The 22,223-nt window shown below is 47.4% G+C and overlaps 1 protein-coding gene across 6 annotated transcripts in view; it reads right to left on the reverse strand.

The window, feature by feature from the left end:
- The window catches only part of LGALS8 (galectin 8), a 214,223-nt gene that overhangs the window by 57,929 nt on the left and 134,071 nt on the right, over nt 1–22,223 (reverse strand). Inside the window, exon 1 of one of the 6 annotated variants that reach the window (XM_029593824.1) lies at nt 4,321–4,501. The exons of the other annotated variants lie outside the window; for them this stretch is intronic. Coding sequence (XP_029449684.1) covers nt 4,321–4,359 — 39 coding nt within the window. The 5' untranslated portion in view covers nt 4,360–4,501. Of the gene's footprint in view, nt 1–4,320; nt 4,502–22,223 lie in introns of those variants that run through there. 6 annotated transcript variants of the gene reach the window in all.

Below are 22,223 nucleotides of genomic sequence, written 5' to 3' on the forward strand. Positions count from 1 at the left end.
CTGTTTTGGGGAAGAAGCTTCCCTTGCCACGGGGGTCAGCTTTTTTGGAAACTGTTAAAGTCCCATTTGTTTCAAGAGGCTTTTCCAGCCCCAAGAGTAGACAATAAAGTTTTAAAATTTGTGTTCTTTTATTTTCTGTTGTGTGCTGTTTGTCAGTATGTTTTCTATTTATGCTTTTATTCTGTAATCTGCCTAGAACCGATGTTCTGGAAATAGGCAGAATATAAATTGTAAATAAATAGGGGAAGCGTAAAAAAATATTTAAAAAAAAAATCTGATCAAAAATAGAAACAAGAGAGTTAAAAAAAAAAATCTACATTTAAAAAAAAAATGTTCCCCCTGTACTCAAGAATTTTGGCTGATGCCTACGTTTTTGAACAATGTTTACACTCCAGCACTGTAGCATTCTTTTTTTTGGCAGATACTGAAACCATACCCATTCTAAGTAGTAAAAATTTGACTTAAAAAGTTAAGTAAAAGCCCTGTCACACTGACTGGAGAAATATAAATGATAAATACTAACATTGTGGTTCTAGACTTAGCTTATCAATTAAAGCAGTCCTTCAGTACAGCCAACTGAAAATCTGGCTTTGCTGAACACCAAAATCTAGCACTTAGCAATCAAAGTCTGAAGCCCTGATCTTGATATGTTTTCTTATTTTAAAGAAGCAAGTTTTTATCATCATAAATCACAGTGCTTCTTTGTTTTCAGTCACATTACAACTAAGGAGCAGAATATTTAATTTGCTTTGTTTATCATAAAACAAATGAAGCAGATTAAAACCATGCAGAAACAGAAATACAAAGGCATCTGATAAGCAAATATAAAAGTTCAATACAAATGATCATAAAGTATAAGACAGAAACAAAAATATAAAATAAAAGCAAAAATACAGAGGATAATATAAATGGACAGGAGTCATAAAATTAGATGAAATCAAAAACAAACATAAGTCACTAGTAAATAATTGATGGCCCACATATATCCCAAACAAGTACAGACAGCATGCAGAGACATGGCTTTGGGAATGCCTTCCAATATAGATTTGTAGAAGCAGATTATGAAGCAGGTATAGGTGAGATGTGTGTGGAAGGGGAGGGAGGGGTGGAATATCTGTGCATGCTATATAAATGGGTGACAGTGGGTGGTGAAGGTATGAGTATGTGGAGGGTATAGGACTATTTGTGTGTAGGGGGAATGGATGTGTGGATGTGTGTTTTGGGGTGGATAGAGGGTTGAATGGAGATGCTGTGCCTGTGTATTTATGGTGGTTATGGCTTTGGGTTTGTAGGTAGTGGATGAAGGCATGAGTGTCTTTGTGAATGGGGGTTTGGGGTAAATTGGTTGGGTGCATTCAGGTGTCTGGGGGGAGTATGGGTGTGTATGTATATGTGATAGGGATACAGTGGGCGTTTAGGCGTCAGGGAGTGTGTTAGAAGACAGGTGTATAGAAGGTTTGTGTGTGGAGGCGCAATGTGTGGCACGTTGTAGGGTGTGGGGGGTTTGGAAGTATAGCTGTGTATATAAAGGTGTGGGGAGGACAGGCAGTGAATTGAGAAGTTGCATCACTTATTTTTCCCATCTGTGTGGGAATGCTGGGAACAGATGTATGTTTGTTTGGAATGAGGCACGGGCAGCCTGCTAACCGTTTGGAGGCTCCTTTCTTTAAAAATACTGATCTAATGTTTCTGGATTTCAAATTCATCCAAGATATTTACATTTTTCTCCCTGCATACCAGATGTAAATTGCCATCCCTTTTTGGAGAATTATTTTATCTACAGACAGGTGCACAGTCATGGACCTCCTTGACATAATTGTTTCCCAACATTTGGTATATTGCAAAGCAGAAAACTTCGTCTTTAAAATAACCCCATGTGATACTTTGCTTATTAAGTGGAGGGCAAATATACCAACTTTGGTTGACTTCTCTCTTCTACCAGCCATCAAAAGAATTCCTAAGGCGACAGAGGATGCTAATCTACGGGAAAAGCAATATAAATTTCTACGTAGGGCATATCTACCTCCTGCTTGGTTACATGGACAAGGCTATTTACCTTCAGACCGTTGTAGTAAATGCCAAACTGAAAGGGGTTCTCTCGGTCATTGTTTTGGGGACTGTGTTTGCATTCAAGCGTTTTGGGGAAAGATTGCTAAGTTTCTCTCTTCATTGATAGGTCAATCAGAGGTACTCACACCAGAGGGGGTTCTATTTGATGTCGTCTTGGCCTTTTAAGTGAGAGGACAAGATAAGAGCCTCCTGCTATGGAAAGCCTGCCTTATTGTAAAAAAAAAAAAAAAAAGCCATACTACTACAATGGCCGGCATCCGATCCCCCTAGATTTTGGTTATGGAGAAATAAACTACATACTCTTATGCAAATGGAGAATCAAGCCACTTCATGCTCTTTAAATGTAAACAGACCTTTATTAATGTGTAGGGTGTTACGGTCCCAGTTGAGACAGTCGCGACTTGGCCCTCACCTCCTTGGTCCCGTTCCATCTCCGAGAGCCTGCGGCCTGTTTTGCGGCATCCCCACGGGGGGGACGCCGCCGAGAAACCCTTCCTGGATGCCGTCTCCTTAGGCACGTGCTTGGAGCCGCGCTTATGAAGGCCTTTTCCCGCCACTGAAGGCTCCGCCTTACCCCTGACGTCAGACGCTGCGGCCTATGTAAGGCCGCTGCGGAGCCCAGAACTTTGCCTTGCAACGGGGCTCCTTGCGGTTCCCAGTTGCTCCGAGCCCCGGAGTGTGCTATTGTGTTAGCAGCTGCGTTCCTGCCTAAGACTTGCTACGCTTCTGTGTCCAAGTCCTGTCTTTGCTCCTGCCTGGTTCCAGTACCTGTCCTGCTTCAGTCCCAGTTTGGATCCAGAACCTGTCCTGCCTCAGTTCCTGCTTGGTTCCAGTAACCTGTCCTGCTTCAGTTCCAGCTTGGATCCAGTACCTGTCCTGCTTCAGTTCCTGCTTGGTCCCAGTAACCTGTCTTGCTTCAGTCCCAGCTTGGATCCAGTACCTGTCCTGCCTCAGTTCCTGCCAGATTCCAGATCCCTGCCCGTCTGCTACAGCTCCAACCTCCGTGATCTCCTAAGTCCCAGCAGCCAGGCTCCTATGGGCTCCTCCCAGGGGAGCTCCGGCTTCCATGGTGAAGCCCCAAGCGGCTGGGCTCCTACAGGCTCCTCCCGGGAGAGTACCAGCTTCCTGGGTGAAGCTCACAGTCCATCGCCTGCCTGGTATCCGCCTCCTGGCCTGCCCTCAAGCAGAGACTATAGTCCATCTCTCTCCAGTCTCCCGCAGGCCGGCCCAAGGGTCCACTAAAACAGCTTATTCACAACATGGGGAGCCAACTTACAATGTCTTTCTCCCAGAGCCAGAAGTACTCTCATCAATTAACCGTAATTATACTGGTGCATTTACTATATAACTTGTTTCTGTACCTCAGCTATTCTTTATTCACCTTATATATTAGGAGTAGGGGGTGGGTATCAGGGTTTGAGCTCTTAGGGAGGGAAATAATACAAAATGGAAACTATTGTCATGGCTGTTGTGTTTTCTGTAGTTTGACATGCTTCAGAGTCATGTATGTTAAATGTTTTTGTCTTTATATTTAATAAACAGTTTTACATAAAACAATAAAAAAATAAGTATAAACTTTCGTAGAAATAGTCTCCCCTTCCAGCACTAAAACCTTTCAAGGAAAGTACGTTGACATAGCTCCACCTTGGCTTTTCCCTAAAGCATAATGAAACCTCCAGCAGAGAGGAATCTGCTCAGGAGCAGCGCTCCCAAGAGCGGGGGCTGAGCAGGAGACCGATGAGGCGGGATACAAAAATGTCACAGAAGAACACGAAAGGCTCTTCACAGACTGGGGATAAAATGTAAACCTGAGCTAAAAGCGGGCAGGGTAAGCAAAGTCCCAGTCCCTGCTGAGCCGAAGGTGCACTTTGGGACATAAGGAGGCATTGATATTCAGGACCAAGGCCGAGAAGAGCTTGGGAAACGAATGCAAATACCCCGGGTCTGGCATCAGCGGGTAACTGCCTAGCGGTGAGGAAGGCAGGCCCGGAGTGCGGCGGCGCTTCCCGTCGCAGGCTGTAAGGAAGGGGAAAGGCACCACCTCCTCCTCCTCCTCCTCCTCCTCCACCAGCCTTTGAAGGGCAAGGAGGCCCCGGCGCAGGCATTAGGAGCCCGAGCGAGGTTGTGACGCCATAACCCGCCGGGCTGACTTCCTGCTCAAGGCGAAACCGCAGAGCTCCTGTGCCTTCCCCCGTTGTACTCCTTACTGCCGGGATCGGGCGAGGGCCGCTGCTTCTACCGGTAACTTACCGGCTCCTTCACGCTCCATCGCACCCGTGCCGCCGCCATCCCTCCTCCTCCTCTCGCCCGGCCGCTTTCGCTTTCGTCCCTAGGGCTGGCCTGGGCGTGGCGATCAGCGCCGCGCAGGCAGCAGGGGCCGAGGGCTTTCGGTTCTGGAACTTAGGTTAAGCCCCGACCGCTACCAGTCATGTTTTCGGAGCTACTTCGTTTAATAATAGTGTTACGCCTTTGGACGGTACCAAATGTCATCATAGTAACAAAGTAATGACGACAAATAAAGACCGAGATGCCCAGCAATTTTTTTATTTTTTTGAGGGTTACCCCATGCAGAAATGTTAATTTTAGGTGTAACATAAGAGCATAAAATGTCATACTGGGGCAGACCAAGGGTCCATCAAGACCAGTATCCTATTTCCAACAGTGGTCAATCCAAGTCATAAGTACTTGGCAAGTACCCAAACATTAGATAAATCTCAATCTACTATTGCTTATTAATTACTGTACTAGTTTATGGAGGTTTCCTCTAGGAACTTATCTAAACCTTTTTTAAACCTAGTTACACTAACTGCTGTAACCACATCCTCTGGCAATGAATTCCAGAGTTTAACTATGGGCTGAGTGAAAAAGAATTTTCTTCAATTTGTTTCAAATAAGCTACTTGCTAACTTCATGGAGTGCCCCAGTCCTTCTATTATCTGAGAACAAATAACCAATTTACATTAACTTGTTCAAGTTCTTTCATGATTTTGTAGACTTGTATCGTATTCCCCATCAGTCGTCTCCTCTTCAAACTGAGCAGCCCCAACTTCTTTCGCCTTTCCTCATAGGGCATCCGTTCCATGTCCCTTATCATTTTGGTCACCCTTCTCCTCACTTTCTCCAGTGTAGCTCTATCCCTTTTGAAATGCAGTGACCAGAATTGCACACAGTATTCAAGATACGGTCTCACCACGCAGCGATACAGAAGCATTATGACATCCTCCGTTTTATTTGCCATTCCCTTTCTAATAATTCCTAACATTCTGTTCGCATTTTTGATTGCCACAGCACACTGAGCAGATGATTTCAATGTATTTTCCACTATGATGCCTATATCTCTTTCCTGGGTGGTAACTCCTAAGATAGAACCTAACGTTGTGAAAGTACAGCAAGGTTTAATCTTCCGGTCTCACAAGGCCCTCCTGCAGGTCATCACAATCTGCTTGAGGTTTAACCACTCTGCATAATTTTGTGTCATCCGCAAATTTGATCACCTCACTCGTACCCCTTTCCAGTTCATTTATAAATATATTAAAAAGCACGGGTCCAAGTACAGATCCCTGAGGCACTCCACTGTTTACTTTTTTCCACTGTGAAAACTGACCATTTAATCCTACTCTGTCTTTTAACCAGCTTGCAATCCACAAAAGGACATCACCTCCTATCCCATAACTTTTTAATTTTCTTAGAAGCCTCTCATGCGGGACTTTGTCAAACGCCTTCTGAAAATCCAAATACACCACATCTACCAGTTCACCTTTATCCACATGCTTATTCACCCCTTCAAAAAAATGTAGGAGATTTGTGAGGCAAGGCTTCCCTTGGGTAAATCCATGTTGGCTGTGCCCCATCAAACCATGTCTATCTAAATGTTTTGTGATTGTATTCTTTAGAACAGTTTCCATGATTTTTCCTGGCACTGAAGTCAGGCTCACTGGTCTATAGTCCCGATCACCCCTGAATCCCTTTTTAAATATTGGGGTTAATTTGGCCATTTTCCAATCTTCAGGTACATTGGAAGATTTTAATGAAAGGTTACAAATTAATTGAAATAGGTCTGAAATTTAATTTTTTAGTTCTTTCAGAACCCTGGGGTGTATACCATCCGGCCCAGAGTAAGGGACAATGGGTCTTACTGAATGGCTCCTTTCCTTTCAGCTGTTCTCTTAGGGGCGGATTTTAAAAGGGTTACGCGTGTAACCCTTAAAAAAAAAAAACCTGCGCGCGCCGAGCCTATTTTGCTTAGCTCGGCGGTGTGCGCAAGCCCCTGGACGCGCGTATGTCCCAGGGCTTGCAAAAATGGGCGGACCCGGGCGTGTCCGCGGGCGTGTCTGCGGTCCAGGGCGTGGCCAAGTGCCCCAACACAGCAGCCTTTGTCGGGGCCTGGCCAGCCAGTGCGCTCATGTTACGCCTGCCAACTCCATCGAACAAGATGGGAGGGGGATTTAGGTAGGGCCGGGGGGGGGGGTTAGATAGGGGAAGGGAGGGAAAGGTGGGGAGGATCCAAAAAAAAGTTCCCTCCGAGGCTGCTCCGATTTCGGAGCGGCCTTGGAGGGAACGGGGAAAGCCATCGGGGCTCCCCTTGGGCTCGGCCCGCACAAGGTGCACAAGTGTGCATCCCCTTGCGCGCGCCGACCCTGGATTTTATAACATGCACACGGCAGCGTGCGCATGTTATAAAATTGGGTGAACATTTGTGCACACCGGGTAGCATGCACAAATGTACCCCATGCTCGCAAAATTTAATATCGGCCCCTTAGTGTAATTTTATATATATAAGGCAGTCACTAAAGTGGACTCTTATTAGTGACTTCTGTGTCTCCAAGGCCACTGAGTAATGAGTTGGGACTTTTGTTTTCAGTTTTTATTTTATTTTTCCCAGGAATTTATCAGTGTTCATTGCACTAAGAACAAAACTATTTACCTGGGAAAATTGTAATTCTCCTAGAACAAGCAGGATGGTAGATCTCCAGCACAGAAAACTGATCGTGCCCAGCATGCCACTATCCTCGCGTCCACACAGGGTCCCGCTTCAATCTTTTTTTTTCCGCAAAGTATTTGCCTCGCGGTAGTGGAGCTCTGCTTTTTCATTCGTTTGTTTTCAAAGTTCTTCCATTGTTTTTTTTGGCGGTCTGTGCGCCGGGTCCTTCTTCCACTGGTCGGTGTCTTCCTGCAGTGTGGTAGGTTTGAAATTCTTCCCCTTGTTGCGGTCTGTTCCCGGCATGTTGCTTCTCGGAGGCCGCCGGCCATCAGCTGCTCGCTGGCTGTTTTTCATGGTATCGTCCGGTTTTCAACGATGCCCCCAGTGCCCACAGACTATGTCTATCACTGATCCGCATGAGGTTTGTAACATCTGCCTAGGGGTATTGCATGGCATCTGGATGTGCGCTCTCTATGATCAAATGATCCCCAAATACGTCACGCCCAGCTGGATAAGATGGAAAAAATTTTTGGGCTCAAAAAGTCTAACCCATGTACTCCAGCATCGGGGGCATCGACTCCGGGAAGCTGCTGGGAGCCGCTAAATGTGCCATCCCTCTCCTCCATCAGGACCTTCTCAAGAGAGAGGGGCCAGAGATAGGCCTTCTCCACTGTCTTTGCTTTCCAAGGCATCGGTATCTTCATCTTCCTCTGCACCGTGGAAAGACCGAGCCGAGCACCAAGGGAAGTCCCGCAAACATCGGCATCAGTCGCCATCCCTACACAGCACTGGGTCAGGTGCGGCTCTGGTGTTTGTTGTGCCAGCACCGAAGCAACCCCGTGGAGAAGAGGTCTCAGCCTCTGTTAGTCTCAGGAGTCCCAGGCATGCCCCATCAGTGTCTGTGCTGGGCACTGAGCCTCCTTGAGGCTCCGAGGAGTCTCTAGTGATGTCTTCTCCTCCTCAGTCCGTTCTTTCCTCAGCGGACTTTCAAGAGGAGTTGGATCGCAGGGTTCAGCTAGCGGTGAGGTATTGAGCCGCCATCGGCACCAGTTCTCTTTCTTGGCGCCCCTGCTCAAGCATCTAGATGTCCTTTTGGGTGTACTTCCGATGCAGCTGGTGCCCCAGCAGCCACCGATGCCCTCCTTCGGAGCAATTCCCATTATCTGGTCCTCCGAAGAGAAAGAATCATTGCGGCCAATGACACCTGCGGGGGCGCTAGTTCTGTTACTGCAATTCCCTGATTCCAGCCAGAGGCCATCGGAGATCGTAGTGTTGTTGGTGCCCAAACCAAGAAACCATCCACGTCAGCCCCCAGGGGACCTTAGCAAGGAGGAGTCCTCTTATGATCTATGGGAGGACGATTGCTCCGAGTCCTCTTCGGACAACTCATGTGACCACTCGGAACTGTCTCCACCTGATGAGAGGCATAGGTCTCCCCTGGAAGACCTTTTCTTTGCGGGCTTTATCCGGGCAATGCTGGAGGCCATGCCATTTCAGCTCCTCACTGAGGAGGATGTCTGGCACAAAATGTTAGAAGTCCTTCAGTTTGTGGATGCTCCAAAGGAAATAGTGGCGGTCCCAGTCCATGACATTTTCAAGGAGCTGCTACTAAGAATCTGGGAACACCCTGTGACCGTTCCTCCAGTCAATCAGAAAGTGGATGCCATTTATTTGGTACAATAAATGTTGGGGTTTGAGAGGTGACACCTCCCGCATCAGTCTGTGGTGGTAGAGTTCGCCCTCAAAAAAGCTAAATGCTTCCACACCTACACCTCTGCTCCTCCAGGCTGGGAGCATCAGATGTTGGATGCTCTGGGAAGGAAGGTCTACCAGGGTGCTATGCTCATTGCCCGCATTGCCTCCTACCAACTGTATATGACCCAGTACAACTGTAACTTGTGGAAGCACCTGCCTCAACAGCAGCAGGACACTTTTTCGGTGGTGGTACAGCAGGGTCTGGAGCCAGGTAAACATGAGGTGATATCCACCTATGATGTTTTTGAGACCGCGGCCAAGGTGGCCACAGTGGGCATTGGCACCTGAAGGATGGCCTGGTTCCGTGCCTCGGACCTCCAACCGGAGGTCCAAGAGAAGCTTGCAGATCTGCCATGCATGGGGGAGAATCTCTTTGGGGATAAGGTCAGGGATGCAGTGGCCCAGCTGAAGGACCACTATGAGACTCTTCAGCACCTTTCTACCAGTACCACTGACCCGCTGTCCTTAGAAAATCCTTGCAACAGGGCTCTAGGAATTCCTTCTGTCGCCAGAGGAAATATTTACCCCCCCTGCCTCGAGAGCATGCATACCACATGCGGCTTCCCGGAATCGTTCCAGGAAACAGAGGGCCCCGAGGACTCAACTAGCCCCCCCAGAAGAGCCCTGCTATGGGGTTTTGACTGGGAGTGAGGAGCATGACCAGACTGCCATACCCTTGGTGCCCTACCCTCCAGTTGGTGGCAGGCTGTGTCTTTTTGCGGAACACTGGCCCCTCGTTGCCTTGGACCAGTGGGTTCTCTCCAACACTAAGAGTACTGGCTAAACTTCAGGGATGTCCCTGCGGACTCTCCCCCATGTCCATCGTGGACATCGTCCGCTCATCAGGAGATACTTTCAACAGAGCTCTCCACCCTTCTAATAACCAGAGCAGTTAAGCCTGTTCCTCTGTGTCAGCGGAGACAGGGGTTTTACTATCTGTATTTACTGATACCAAAGAGAACAGGGGGCCTCTGCCCTATTTTCAATCTAAGAGCCTTGAACTAGTTTCTTCAAAGAGAAATGTTCAAGGCTTAAAAAATCTCTCCATCACTCTCCCTTCTCGATACAGCATTTATACCTGATTTTCCCTAGATATTAATTCTCCAGTGGGTTCGATATAGCATGCGGATACCTGCTAACATGTCTCATCAGAAAAAGGCAATGGATTTACAAAAGTACTCATATGATGCGAGTGGATCATGGTTTGCGGCCTTCATCGAGCTGATGGAAACGACAGATGGGGAGTGAACCGAGGCAGCCACAGATGCTGTCGATTTATTTATTTATTTAAAATTTTTATATACCGACATTCATCAATGATATCACATCGGTTCACAGTGTAACGCAAACAGACGCCTGGGGAGCGTTTTACATCGAACAATTATAACATGTTAACACGAGAGTAGTTGAGGGGGGGAGATATAAGGGGGAGTATAGCACTAAATATTATAAACAAGATTTGCAAATATATACATTATGTACATTATGAGGCGATAACATAAAATATAAAATTGGGCAGAATTTGAAATGAGATGGGGGGGTAAAAGGAGAGAGGTGGGGGGAGGGTAGCGCAATGGAGAGGGAAAGGGGAAATTAGGTGTATGCTTTAGTGAAAAGCCAGGTCTTAAGCTTCCGTTTGAAGGTTTTTAGGCATTCTTCTTGCTATCTGTTGATTCTGAGACAATGCCGGAGGAGAACCCACTCACAAAGCAGGATTTCCAAGCATGGTTTCAGGATTTAAAGAAATATCCGAACCCTCAAGGAAGAATTCAGAGAAACTTTGTCAAACTTGTGCATGGATATTATGGAGTTGGGAAAAAGAGTGGATGACAACAAGGTGCAAACAGAGGAAAACACTACTCATATAAAAAATCTTACATCTGATAAAAGCGAGCTGCAACAATCCCAGGAAGACCTTTCACTAAAACTAGAAGATCTGGAAAATCGCACACTCCAAAACAATCTGCGGATCAGGGGCCTACCAGAAAATGAGGCCTATATGAATGTATCATAGATGGCATGCAAGATCTGTGAGGCAGTGCTGAACAGATGAGGAAGAACATCACCATCCGATTATAATAGAACGAGCGCATAGAGCGCTGGGCATAGTACCCAGAAATTCACCAAGAGACATAGTTATGTGCATGCACAGTTTTTTGGTTAAAGAAGATGTTATGATAGCGGAAAGAAAGTTGGAACGTGGAGAGCTTTCCAAGATGGCAACCTGAACGGTTGTTACGTGAGGAGCTCCTGATACTTTTCTGCGTTACTCGTAACTCCCATGCCTCATACCAAACGGAAAGCCCTGGTGAGGGGTGGAGAGAGCTCCTCCACCCCTCTGGAACCATCTGAGCCCAGGATCGGAGCTTTTTTGCCGCTGTCCCTCCACTGACGCCAGAAGATCGGGTCATTGGGGAGCAAGCTCTGGAGCATGAGCTAGTCTCCCCGACCGAGACATCATTAAGCCCCGGATCACCTATAAGGCCCGCTCCACCAGGCTGCGATGAGGAACTGAGACTGCGGAGTGTTGTGAGCCCAACGGAGGTAATCCGGAGAGGGCCCGGAACACCCGAGCAAACTGGAATTTGGAAGGACTTACCATGCAGGAGCAAGATGACAAGGTAGAGCCCGAAGGAGCAGTGGGGGGAGACGAGCTGAACTCTGTTGCAAGGATAAGACCCGCGGGTCTTGGAAATGGCGATGGCCTTGCAGCAGGTTTGGGCAAAGAAGTAGCAACTGCTACCTGATTCTGAGATATCTCTTTTATCTGTTTGGAAAGCTCGCCAATCGTTGGAGAAAGCAATACTGGGTTTAACAAAAGAGGTCATTGAAGTAAAACAACAAGTTAAGAACAATGCTACTGAGATTATAATACAAAATAATGAAATGGAAAAACGAGTTACAGAAGTTGAGAAAGTTCAGTCAGCAATGGTCTTAAGTAACAGTGAAGTAAATAAAAAGCTTGAAAAGATCGAGAACACAGAACTTTAGATTCTTAAATTTTCAGCTATTTTTAGATTTCAGCTGTTTTTTCTTCAGCTCACGGCTCCTCTTCGCTGTGGATGCCGCGGCCAAATGCCTGCCTAGCCTGTGGGGAGCCCTTGTCGCGGGAGGGGCTCTGCTCTGTCTGTCTGTCTGCTTGCCGGGTGAGGAAGGCCCCTCCTCGACAGGGCAGGCAAATTTACCTCGTGGATGGAATCCCCCGCCCATGGCCAGGCCGTTCCTGGGTCGGCAAACCGCGGGAATGGCAGCCATCTTGGGGATTTCGGCAGCTCCTGATTCGGAGCTGCCTGGGGCTGGGGAGCAAAATTTGCAGAAGTTTCCCCCCCGATTTAAACCCCAAGCTCCCCAGGATGAAGTCCCTGACCCTCCCTTGCCTCCCCATCCACCCCCTCCTGGAAATCCAGGACCCGGTTTTCCTCTGATTTGGTTCTCCTCCTGCATAAATCATATTTCTCCGATTAGTTTTAAATGTGCCCCATGCTAACTTCATGGAGTGTCCCCTAGTCTTTCTACTATCCGAAAGAGTAAATAACCGATTCACATCTACCCGTTCTAGACCTCTCATGATTTTAAACACCTCTATCATATCCCCCCTCAGTCGTCTCTTCTCCAAGCTGAAAAGTCCTAACCTCTTTAGTCTTTCCTCATAGGGGAGTTGTTCCATTCCCCTTATCATTTTGGTAGCCCTTCTCTGTACCTTCTCCATCGCAATTATATCTTTTTTGAGGTGCGGCGACCAGAATTGTACGCAGTATTCAAGGTGCGGGCTCACCATGGAGCGATATAGAGGCATTATGACATTTTCCGTTTTATTCATCATTCCTTTTCTAATAATTCCCAACATTCTGTTTGCTTTTTTGACTGCCGCAGCATACTGAACTGACGATTTCAATGTGTTATCCACTATGACACCTAGATCTCTTTCTTGGGTTGTAGCACCTAATATGGAACCCAACATCGTGTAATTATAGCATGGGTTATTTTTCCCTATATGCATCACCTTGCACTTATCCACATTAAATTTCATCTGCCATTTGGATGCCCAATTTTCCAGTCTCACAAGGTCTTCCTGCAATTTATCACAATCTGCTTGTGATTTAACTACTCTGCACAATTTTGTGTCATCTGCAAATTTGATTATCTCACTCGTCGTATTTCTTTCCAGATCATTTATAAATATATTGAACAGTAAGGGTCCCAATACAGATCCCTGAGGCACTCCACTGTCCACTCCCTTCCACTGAGAAAATTGCCCATTTAATCCTACTCTCTGTTTCCTGTCTTAGCCAGTTTGCAATCCACGAAAGGACATCGCCACCTATCCCATGACTTTTTACTTTTCCTAGAAGCCTCTCATGAGGAACTTTGTCAAACGCCTTCTGAAAATCCAAGTATACTATGTCTACCGGTTCACCTTTATCCACATGTTTATTAACTCCTTCAAAAAAGTGAAACAGATTTGTGAGGCAAGACTTGCCCTGGGTAAAGCCATGCTGACTTTGTTCCATTAAACCATGTCTTTCTATATGTTCTGTGATTTTGATGTTTAGAACACTTTCCACTATTTTTCCTGGCACTGAAGTCAGGCTAACTGGTCTGTAGTTTCCCGGATCGCCCCTGGAGCCTCAGGTCTGGAATGCTTCCTGCCCTTAGCAGGTGGCACCCATAAGGCAGATTTACTAGCAGAATGTCTTTTGCTGGATTTCCTGGCCTTAAAGGCTTTGTGCAATAATCTAATAAAACCTGAGGAGAAAGAAGAGGAGGAAGAGCCGTCCGAATCGTCGTCGGGGGTCATCCCCCTGCGCATTAGGGTCAGTAAACTCATCCCCCCGGGCTGCTGAGTCCTTAAATAGAGACTTTCCACCTGCTGGGGCCAGCCGCTGAGGAGACAACGAGGGGGGGGAATCTCCTCCCTCGCTGCAATTCACGCCGGCGAGATGATAGGACTCGAGATGGTGCCCGTTTCTGCGCTCAGCGGGAGCGAGAGAGGAAAAGAAGGCTGCAGGTCTTCGAATGCCCCCGATGTCGAGCTGACCCGAACCACTACTCCGCCAACGGCAGCAGAGGTTCCCTCGCCCCCCCCGGAAGACAGGCCAAACATAGGCTGTCCCTGGAGAGCCAAACGCGGCATAACTTTGCAAGAAATGAAAGCAGAGAAAAATAAATTCAGCGAATAAAAACAAAAAAAAATGACGGCGCAGCGGCAACGAGGGAAGGGAGAGCCCAAATAGATTAACCCGATCGGTTCAGCGAAGTTTATTTATTTCTTTATTATTATTTTTTTTTTGTAAAACAACTTGCCCGGCCGCCTCTGGGTCCTGGTCCCTCTGGGGTGAGTGATCTGGGCTCCCTGCTATCACCCCAGGCGCTGCTGTATAGTTGCAATCGGGCTCTCGACCCCTAGCCGCAGCTGCCTCAAACACCAGGGGGGATGGTCCCCTCAGGACCTGGCAACCCTCTGGGAGGCTGAAGGATCTTAGCTTCTCCTCACAATTTCTTCTTTTTTTATTTTTAAATAGCTCTATTCCTATCTGCCTATTTCTTTTCTTTTTCAACTAAGTAATCAGTACCAATGTGAGTTTTGCACCTCCACCATCTGCTGGAGACAGACAAATACTGAAGGGCTGTGGGTGGCACCTTAGGATATATGACAGAGTCTGTCAAATCTCTGTCTCCATATGCTGGAGGGGAGGCAAAACCCAGGAGTCTGGACTGATCCGGGTATGTACGGGGAATAATCCCTAATTTAAGCCATTCCTGAACTCTCTTATCTAGTGCTGCTTCCCCTACAAAGGATTTGCACTGGGGTGATATTGAAGCTTTGACTGCCTCTAACCCATATGCCGGATCTTCTCTCATCATAGAGGGAAGTACCGGTACATCAACTGGCAAGAAGTAGACCGCATACGGGTCTTCTTCATCAAATAAACAAGCTACGTTTATGGTGCGAGATCCTTTGTAATAGGGGGAATAAATATCTATGGTTGCTAAGGGAGCTTGGGTCTGCTGTCCCGCAAACATATAGACCGATACAGTACAGTGCGCTCCGCCAGAGCCGGATCGCACTGCTAACCCGCGTTTGGACGCACGTTTTCGACGCGCTAGCTTTACCCCTTATTCATCGCTTGCGGTGACCACTGGGAGAGGAGTCCAGAGATCACCGCAAGCAATCCAGGGATTGACTTCCACAGCCCCAGCTTCCAGAGGCCCCGCACCATTTGCAGTAGAGGAGGACCAAAAGCACGCGCCATTAAAACCTTTCCATTAACTGAGGGAAGATTAATTTAACGGTGGTTAAAGAGGATTGGTAAGTATAGCTTTCAGAAAAGTTTGGTGAAAGTTGAAATTAAGGGATATATTCTTTAGCGTTTGTGTGTGTCTGAGGTAATAAGCAAGCCAGAGATAGTTAATTCTAGTGTCTGTCTTTCCCACCCACTCAACCCTTGATTTTTAGGCACAAGACATTTTCTCATTAAAAATCAATCAGGGTCTTATCTAAATCATACTATTGTACCAGCCCTTATTAAAAGTTTAATCATCCCCTTGTAGTACACTAGCTGATTAATAACTAAATTCACCTGTAAATTTAAAGAACTCTCATTCCAGGACTTCCAGTGATGACGTCACCGATACGGAGGTCAGGAGACTGAGCTCCGCAACCTACCCTCTGAATTCCTCCATTAAACTCTCACAACGCCAGTGAGTTTGCGGCGATTTTGCAGGAGAGGGACTCTGAAGGGCTTGCGCCCACACTGGCGATCCCGCGGGGAGCCACTAATGTCTGTGTCTTGCGGCAGGCGCGAAGCGCAGCTAAGTGAGGCGACACATGGCCAAGATGGCGGCTCTCATGTAAAACAGAGACAGCGAAAATATCAAAACATCGCGGTTCTTTAAATGGGAAACTGGCGCTTTGGACAACTTCGGCCGGGAAGATTTTTACTAGCTCACCCCTGATGATTTAATGTGGGACAGCAAGAAACGGGAAGAAGCCGCAGGAGCAGCGCAGAGGCAGGCATGGCAGAGCGGGGCTAAGATGGCGGCTGCAGAGGAGAATTCCTGCCTTCATTAAAAGTGCATACTCTGGAATGCTGAGGGGGGACGTGATCTCTCTGGGTATGAAGCCCCAATCTTAGTGTCCTGCGGCTCCCTGAGGTTGTTTTTTTTTTGTTTTTCTCTTCTCTCTCTCTTTTAATTCACGGGTCTGAGAATACTCTGGGACACCTGGAGCCGTGATATCGGCATTCGATGGCTGCCCGTGAGGGGAAAAAAGATAAGGAAAAGGAGCGTGAGAAGGCCAGACAGCCCGACCTTCCCCTGGAAGACGCGGTGATCATGACAGAAGGTGGTTCTTTGTCGCAGAGCTCCCTGGCGGACCTGACGGCGGCAGTCTTGGCTGCGATAACGCCGGAATTCAAAAAGGTATCAGATCAGCTGCAGGAACTAAACACTGGTATGACAGCGATTGATCGTAGATTCTCGGAGTTGGAAGAGAGGGTGTCTGAAAATCAAGATGGCCTACAGGTGGCGCAGACGACAATTGCAGGTCTCCAAGCCACCTTGGATAAGCAAGCAATTAAGATAGATGATCTAGAAAACAGATCAAGGAGGGCGATTTATCAGGCTGGTGGGATTGCTAGAGAGCTTGCCAGAGCACACACTTCCTGGGTTCCTTGAAGGGTGGCTTCCTAAAGTGTTGTCCCTCACGGAATTATCAGACCCGCTCAGGGTAGAAAGAGCCCACCGTCTTGGTCCTAAGCATGCCGATGATGCGAAACCCTGAGTGATCATTGCGAAGATTTTGAACTATTCACACAAAAGTGGCAATCTTGCAAGCTATCAGTCAGGGTTCTAAGCCTACATACGAAAATCGTCCTGTTTTAATTTTCCAAGATTTCTCGGCCACTGTCTCCCAACAGCATTGAGCCTTGGCTCCCTACTGTACACAGTTGTTTGATAGAGGTATTCGAGCGGTGTTAGTCTATCCTGCGAAAATGCAAGTCCAGACCGCGGATGGTGTCCGTTGGTTTACTGAAGTCAAGGCTGCTCAACAATATATTCAGTCTCTACCAGCTACCGGCGATGTCACTACATGAGATAAATCGAAGATGTTATACCTTGCGATTGGCTACAAGGTCATTGGCCTGGACTCAGGGATCCTTTGTTGGTTACAGGCGGATGCTTCACTAGGGAGTTCTTCCCTTTCCAGTTTTTTTTCTTCTTTAGACTGTTTTCTAACGTTTGGTTGGAATTACACGGATGTTTCCATATAAATACCATCCGGGAGCTCCACGATTGGTTCCTGGAGTCCTTAGTGGCCTGCAGGAGGTGGCACTTCTCTTGTTGGATTCTGGACACAGCTCGCAATATCTAAATTGAAGAAACCACTGTTTGGTGTCCAGTTGGTCGAAGTATCAGGGGAGGAGCTGATCCTTGTGGTTCCTCCTCTTACTGGAAAGGGACACTGATAGTTTGGTATTGGAAGGATTATTTCTCTGTACCCGCATTACCACATGTTTGTTCTTTGATTTACATTGTTCCATCTCCTGAGCTTTAACATGGCTGGTTAATGTGTTTTTCTTTGTGCTACATCCCATCATCTACTCACATCAATTTGTGGATTGGAGGAGGGGCTGAGCTTGGTCTCTTAGTGCTCCCTACCTGATATTTTGATGACAGGTGCTGGAGAGTGGTTATTGTGGGAACGGGAGAGGGGGGTGGGAGGATGGGGGACTGGGGGGGATAAGGGGGGATATTTGCTTGGGGGTAGGGGAAGGGGGAAGAGATCTCATGTCACATTTCCTGATCATTTCCAATATATCGATTGTGTTATCCAGATTTAGCACCATGGGGAGTGGGTCCAGCTGGGAGGCCCACTCACTTCCATAAAGGTATGCATGGAGTTTACAATAGAAGAGTCTCAATGCTCTACTGAACAGTCGTAACACCTTTTTCTTGGAATGTGAACGGAATTAACTCGCCAATTAAGCGATATAAGATTTTGCAGGCACTCAATAGGAAGTCCGCAGGCATTGCTTTCCTACAGGAGACTCATCTCTCTGATCTTGAACATGGAAAGTTATGCCAGCGATGGGTGGGCTCGGTATATTTCTCCTCCACCAGTACTAAATCATCTGGGGTGGCCATTCTGATAAGGAAACCCTTCCCGATTCAGATAGTGAAGGAATTCAAAGATCCGGCAGGTAGATATTTAATCTTAGTGGCAGAATATAATAAAACACCTCTTATTTTTTGTAATATCTATGCCCCAAATGTGTATCAAGCATCCTTTTTTGAAGGTATACATGCCTTACTTCTACCATACCTAGACGATATGGTGATCGTGGGGGGAGATTTTAATGCGGTCAAGGATCCCTCTTGTGATCGCTCTCTGGCTAAATCTAAGGGGGGGGGGGCTGAGCAAAGGTATACATCTCCTGGAGTCTACACTCCATCTTGCGGATGCTTGGCGCACTTTACATCCTCTTGAACGGGAATTCACCCATGTATCGCTTGCCCATGCTACCCATACCCGGCTTGACTATTTTCTTGTTAGCACACATAGTTTTTATAAGATCCTTGGGGCGGGCATTGATGACGTGTTGATCTCCGATCACACTCCCATATGGCTGGAACCCTCCAACTCATTGCCGAGACAAGAGGTCTTTCAGTGGAAATATCCATATTTTCTGGCGGAGGATGAATTCTTTCAAAAACCTTTGAGGGAGAAGTGGGCAACCTTTGCTGAATTAAATAGTCAACACCAGGATAATCCGATATTGTTCTGGAATACAGCCAAGGTGGTGCTTCGGGGGGACATCCTTTCCTATGTAGCCCATAAGAAGAATTAGTTGGATAAGCAGCTTTTCACTTTAGGTGCCCAACTTCAGAGGGCTAAAAGGGATTTATTGCAATGTCATTCCACTCAGCACAGGGAACAGTTTTTGACAATACAAACAGCTATTAATGATTTGATTCATCAACGCACTAAGAAAAGCTTTCTTTATTACAAATTTAGCAAATGTTGCTTATCTGTAACAGGTGTTTTCACAGGACAGCAGGATGTTAGTCCTCACATATGGGTGACATCATCAGGATGGAGCCCAATCACGGAAAACTTCTGTCAAAGTTTCCAGAACTTTGACTGGCCCCTACTGGGCATACCCAGCATGGCACTAACCCTGCAGCCAGCAGGGGTCCCCCTTCAGTCTTATTTGAAAGCTACAGGTAGTGCCAAAAAATAAAATAACAAAACGTTACGAACCCAACACCGCGGGGTGGCGGGCGGGTTTTAATGAGGACTAACATCCTGCTGTCCTGTGAGAACATCTGTTACAGGTAAGCAACATTTGCTTTCTCACAGGACAAGCAGGATGGTAGTCCTCACATATGGGTGAGTACGGAGCTGAGGATGTCCGAACATGCACCAAATGTACCCAACGGTGTGCAACAAGCACAACAACTGGGATGGAATTTGGGAGAGGGCATCCTGAACCCCACCGGGCAGGCGGAAGGGTGTAGGTACGTCACATTGGAAATAAGTTACGGAAGACAGACTGGCCGAAGATGGAATCTTGTCTTCCGGCTTTGTCCAAGCAATAGTGGGCTGCAAAGATGTGGAGAGAACTCCAGGTGGCAGCCCTGCAAATGTCAGGAAGCGGCACCGATCGTAGGTGTGCTACTGAAGTCGCCATGGCCCTCACAGAGTGTGCTTCAACACGGTCTTGAAAAGGAATGCCTGCTTGCTGATAGCAAAAAGATATGCATTCCGCCAACCAGGAGGAGAGGGTCTGCTTACCCACAGGTTGCCCTAATTTGTTGGGATGGAAAGAGACGAATAACTGAGTACTCTGCCTGTGGGCAACTGTACGGTCTAGGTAGAACTCTAGAGCCCGTTTACAGTCAAGGGTATGCAGAGCCTGTTCCCCTGGATTGGAATGGGGCCTGGGAAAAAAGGTAGGTAGTATGATGGATTGATTAATGTGAAACTCTGAAACTACCTTAGGTAAAAACTTAGGGTGAGTGCGGAGTACCGCCCGGTCCTGCAGGAGTTTAGTGTAAGGTGGATAGGTAACTAGGGCCTGTAACTTACTAACCCTGCGAGCTGAAGTGATAGCCAAAAGGAAAACCACTTTCCATGTGAGATATTTTAAGTCACAGGGTGAAGAGGCTCGAATGGCGGTTTCATGAGCTGACCGAGAACCAGATTAAGGTCCCAAGAAGGGGCCGGAGGACGTAAAGGTGGCTTGATATGGAGCAAGCTCTTAAAAAAACGTGTTACGAGGGGTTGTACTGAAATAGGGACATCCCCGACATCTTTATGGAAGGCAGCTATCGCACTGACATGCATTCTGATGGAAGAGATCTTTAGACCTGACTCCGACAAATGCCAGAGATAGTCCAAAAACGGTGGTATTGGACAGGAAAAGGGGTCAAGGGACTGTGAAGTGCACCATGATGTGTACCTTTTCCATTTATAGGAATAAGATTTTCTTGTGGAAGGCTTCCGTGAAGCAATCAGGACACAAGAAACTGGATCTGAAAGGTTAAGTGGTTGAAGGATTAACCTTTCAACATCCATGCCATCAGAGACGGGCCTGAAGATTGGGATGGCGTAGGCATCAGTCATTTTGAGTGATCAGATGCGGGTCCGTTCCCAAGGGAATGTGCCTGTGGATGGAGAGATCCTGAAGTATGGGAAACCACACTTGGCGTGGCCAGTGAGGTGCTATCAGGATCATGGTTCCCTTGTCCTGACGTAGCTTCACGAGAGTCTTCGAAAGAGGAAGTGGAGGGAATGCATAGAGCAGACCGGTTGCCCACAAGAGGGAGAATGCATCTCTGGGCTGGGAGCGCTCGCTCCGAATAAGGGAACAGTAATTGTTGACTTTGTGGTTCTGAGGGGACGCAAAGAGGTCTGTCTGAGGGTATCCCCATTGTCGGAAGATGGAATTCACTACCGAGGGGTTGAAAGACCACTCTTGTGGCTGGAAGACGCGACTCAGTCTGTCTGCCAAGACATTGTCCACTCCCGGCAAGTAGGTGGCCCTGAGGTACATCGAGTGAGAGAGTGCTTCCGCCCAGTTCTGCACAGCTTCCTGACACAGAATGAAGGAGCGTGTGCCTCCCTGTTTGATGATGTACCACATGGCCACCTGGTTGTCCATCTGAATCAGGATGACGTGATTTGAAAGGCGTTCCTGAAAAGCCCTGAGAGCATAGCGCATTGTTCGAAGTTCTAGGAAGTTTATTTGATGTTTGGCTTCCCCAGGTGACCAAGACCCTTGAGTCTGTAGATTGTCCACATGGGCTCCCCACCCGAGGTTGGAAGCATCAGTGGTGAGAATGAGTTGAGGATCTGGCACTTGAAAGGGCAGTCCCTGGAGGAGATTGGTCTGATCTTTCCACAAGGCAAGAGACAGACGGAGTGAGTTTGTGATGTGGACAATGGTCGACAAAGGCTGAACAGCCTGAACCCATTGTGACCGCAGAGACCAATGCATAAGTCTCATGGCCAGGCGGGCCATTGGTGTAACATGGACTGAGGACGCCATGTGTCCCAGCAGGATGAGGAATTGTCGAGCTATCGCTGTATGTTGAGACTGCAACTGATGAGCGAGGGACACTAGTGTCAGCGCTCATTGTCGAGGTAGAAAGGCTTTTGCCTGCAAAGTGTCCAAGTCTGCCCCAATGAACGACAAGGTTTGAGATGGGATTAAATAGGATTTCCCGTAATTGATGAGAAATCCGAACAAAATTAGAGTGTGTAGGGTCAAATCGAGGGACGACCGAGCAGCTTGCTGGGTTGGAGCCCTGATTAACCAGTCGTCCAGATAGGGTTATATGTGAACACCTTCTTTCCTGAGGAAAGCTGCGACAACTACGAGGCATTTGGTAGAGACTCGTGGTACAGACGCTAGGCCTAACGGAAGCACTCGGTATTGATAGTGCTTGGGGCCTACTAGAAACCTGAGGTATTTGCGATGAGTAGGGGTTATCGCAATATGTGTGTATGCGTCCTGGAGGTCCAGAGAGCAGAGCCAGTCTCCTCTTTGTAGAAGAGGTAGAAGCGAGCCCAAGGTTACCATCTTGAACTTTTCCCACTGGAGGTACTTGTTGAGAGCACGTAGGTCCAGAATGGGACAAACTCCCCCGGATTTTTTGGGGATCAGAAAGCACCAGGAATAGAAGCCTAGGCCTTGCTGCGAGAGTGGGACCTGTTCTATTGCCCTTAACTGGAGAAGTAGGGAAACCTCTTGATCCAAAAGGATAGAATGGTCGGATGTCCCCCACGTCCGCAGAGGTGGGGAGTCCCGGTGGCAGAGTGAGAAAGTTTAGGTGATAACCCTGAGCAATGATTGCTAGCACCTATTGGTCGGTTTTAATTGATTGCCACATGCTGTGAAAGTGGCATAATCGACCTCCTACTGGTATGCTTGGCAGAGGAATCAGGCTGCTGCTCTCCAAGTGGAAGTAA

This window comes from Rhinatrema bivittatum, chromosome 3, assembly GCF_901001135.1.
Source record: "Rhinatrema bivittatum chromosome 3, aRhiBiv1.1, whole genome shotgun sequence".
Lineage (NCBI taxonomy): Eukaryota > Metazoa > Chordata > Amphibia > Gymnophiona > Rhinatrematidae > Rhinatrema > Rhinatrema bivittatum.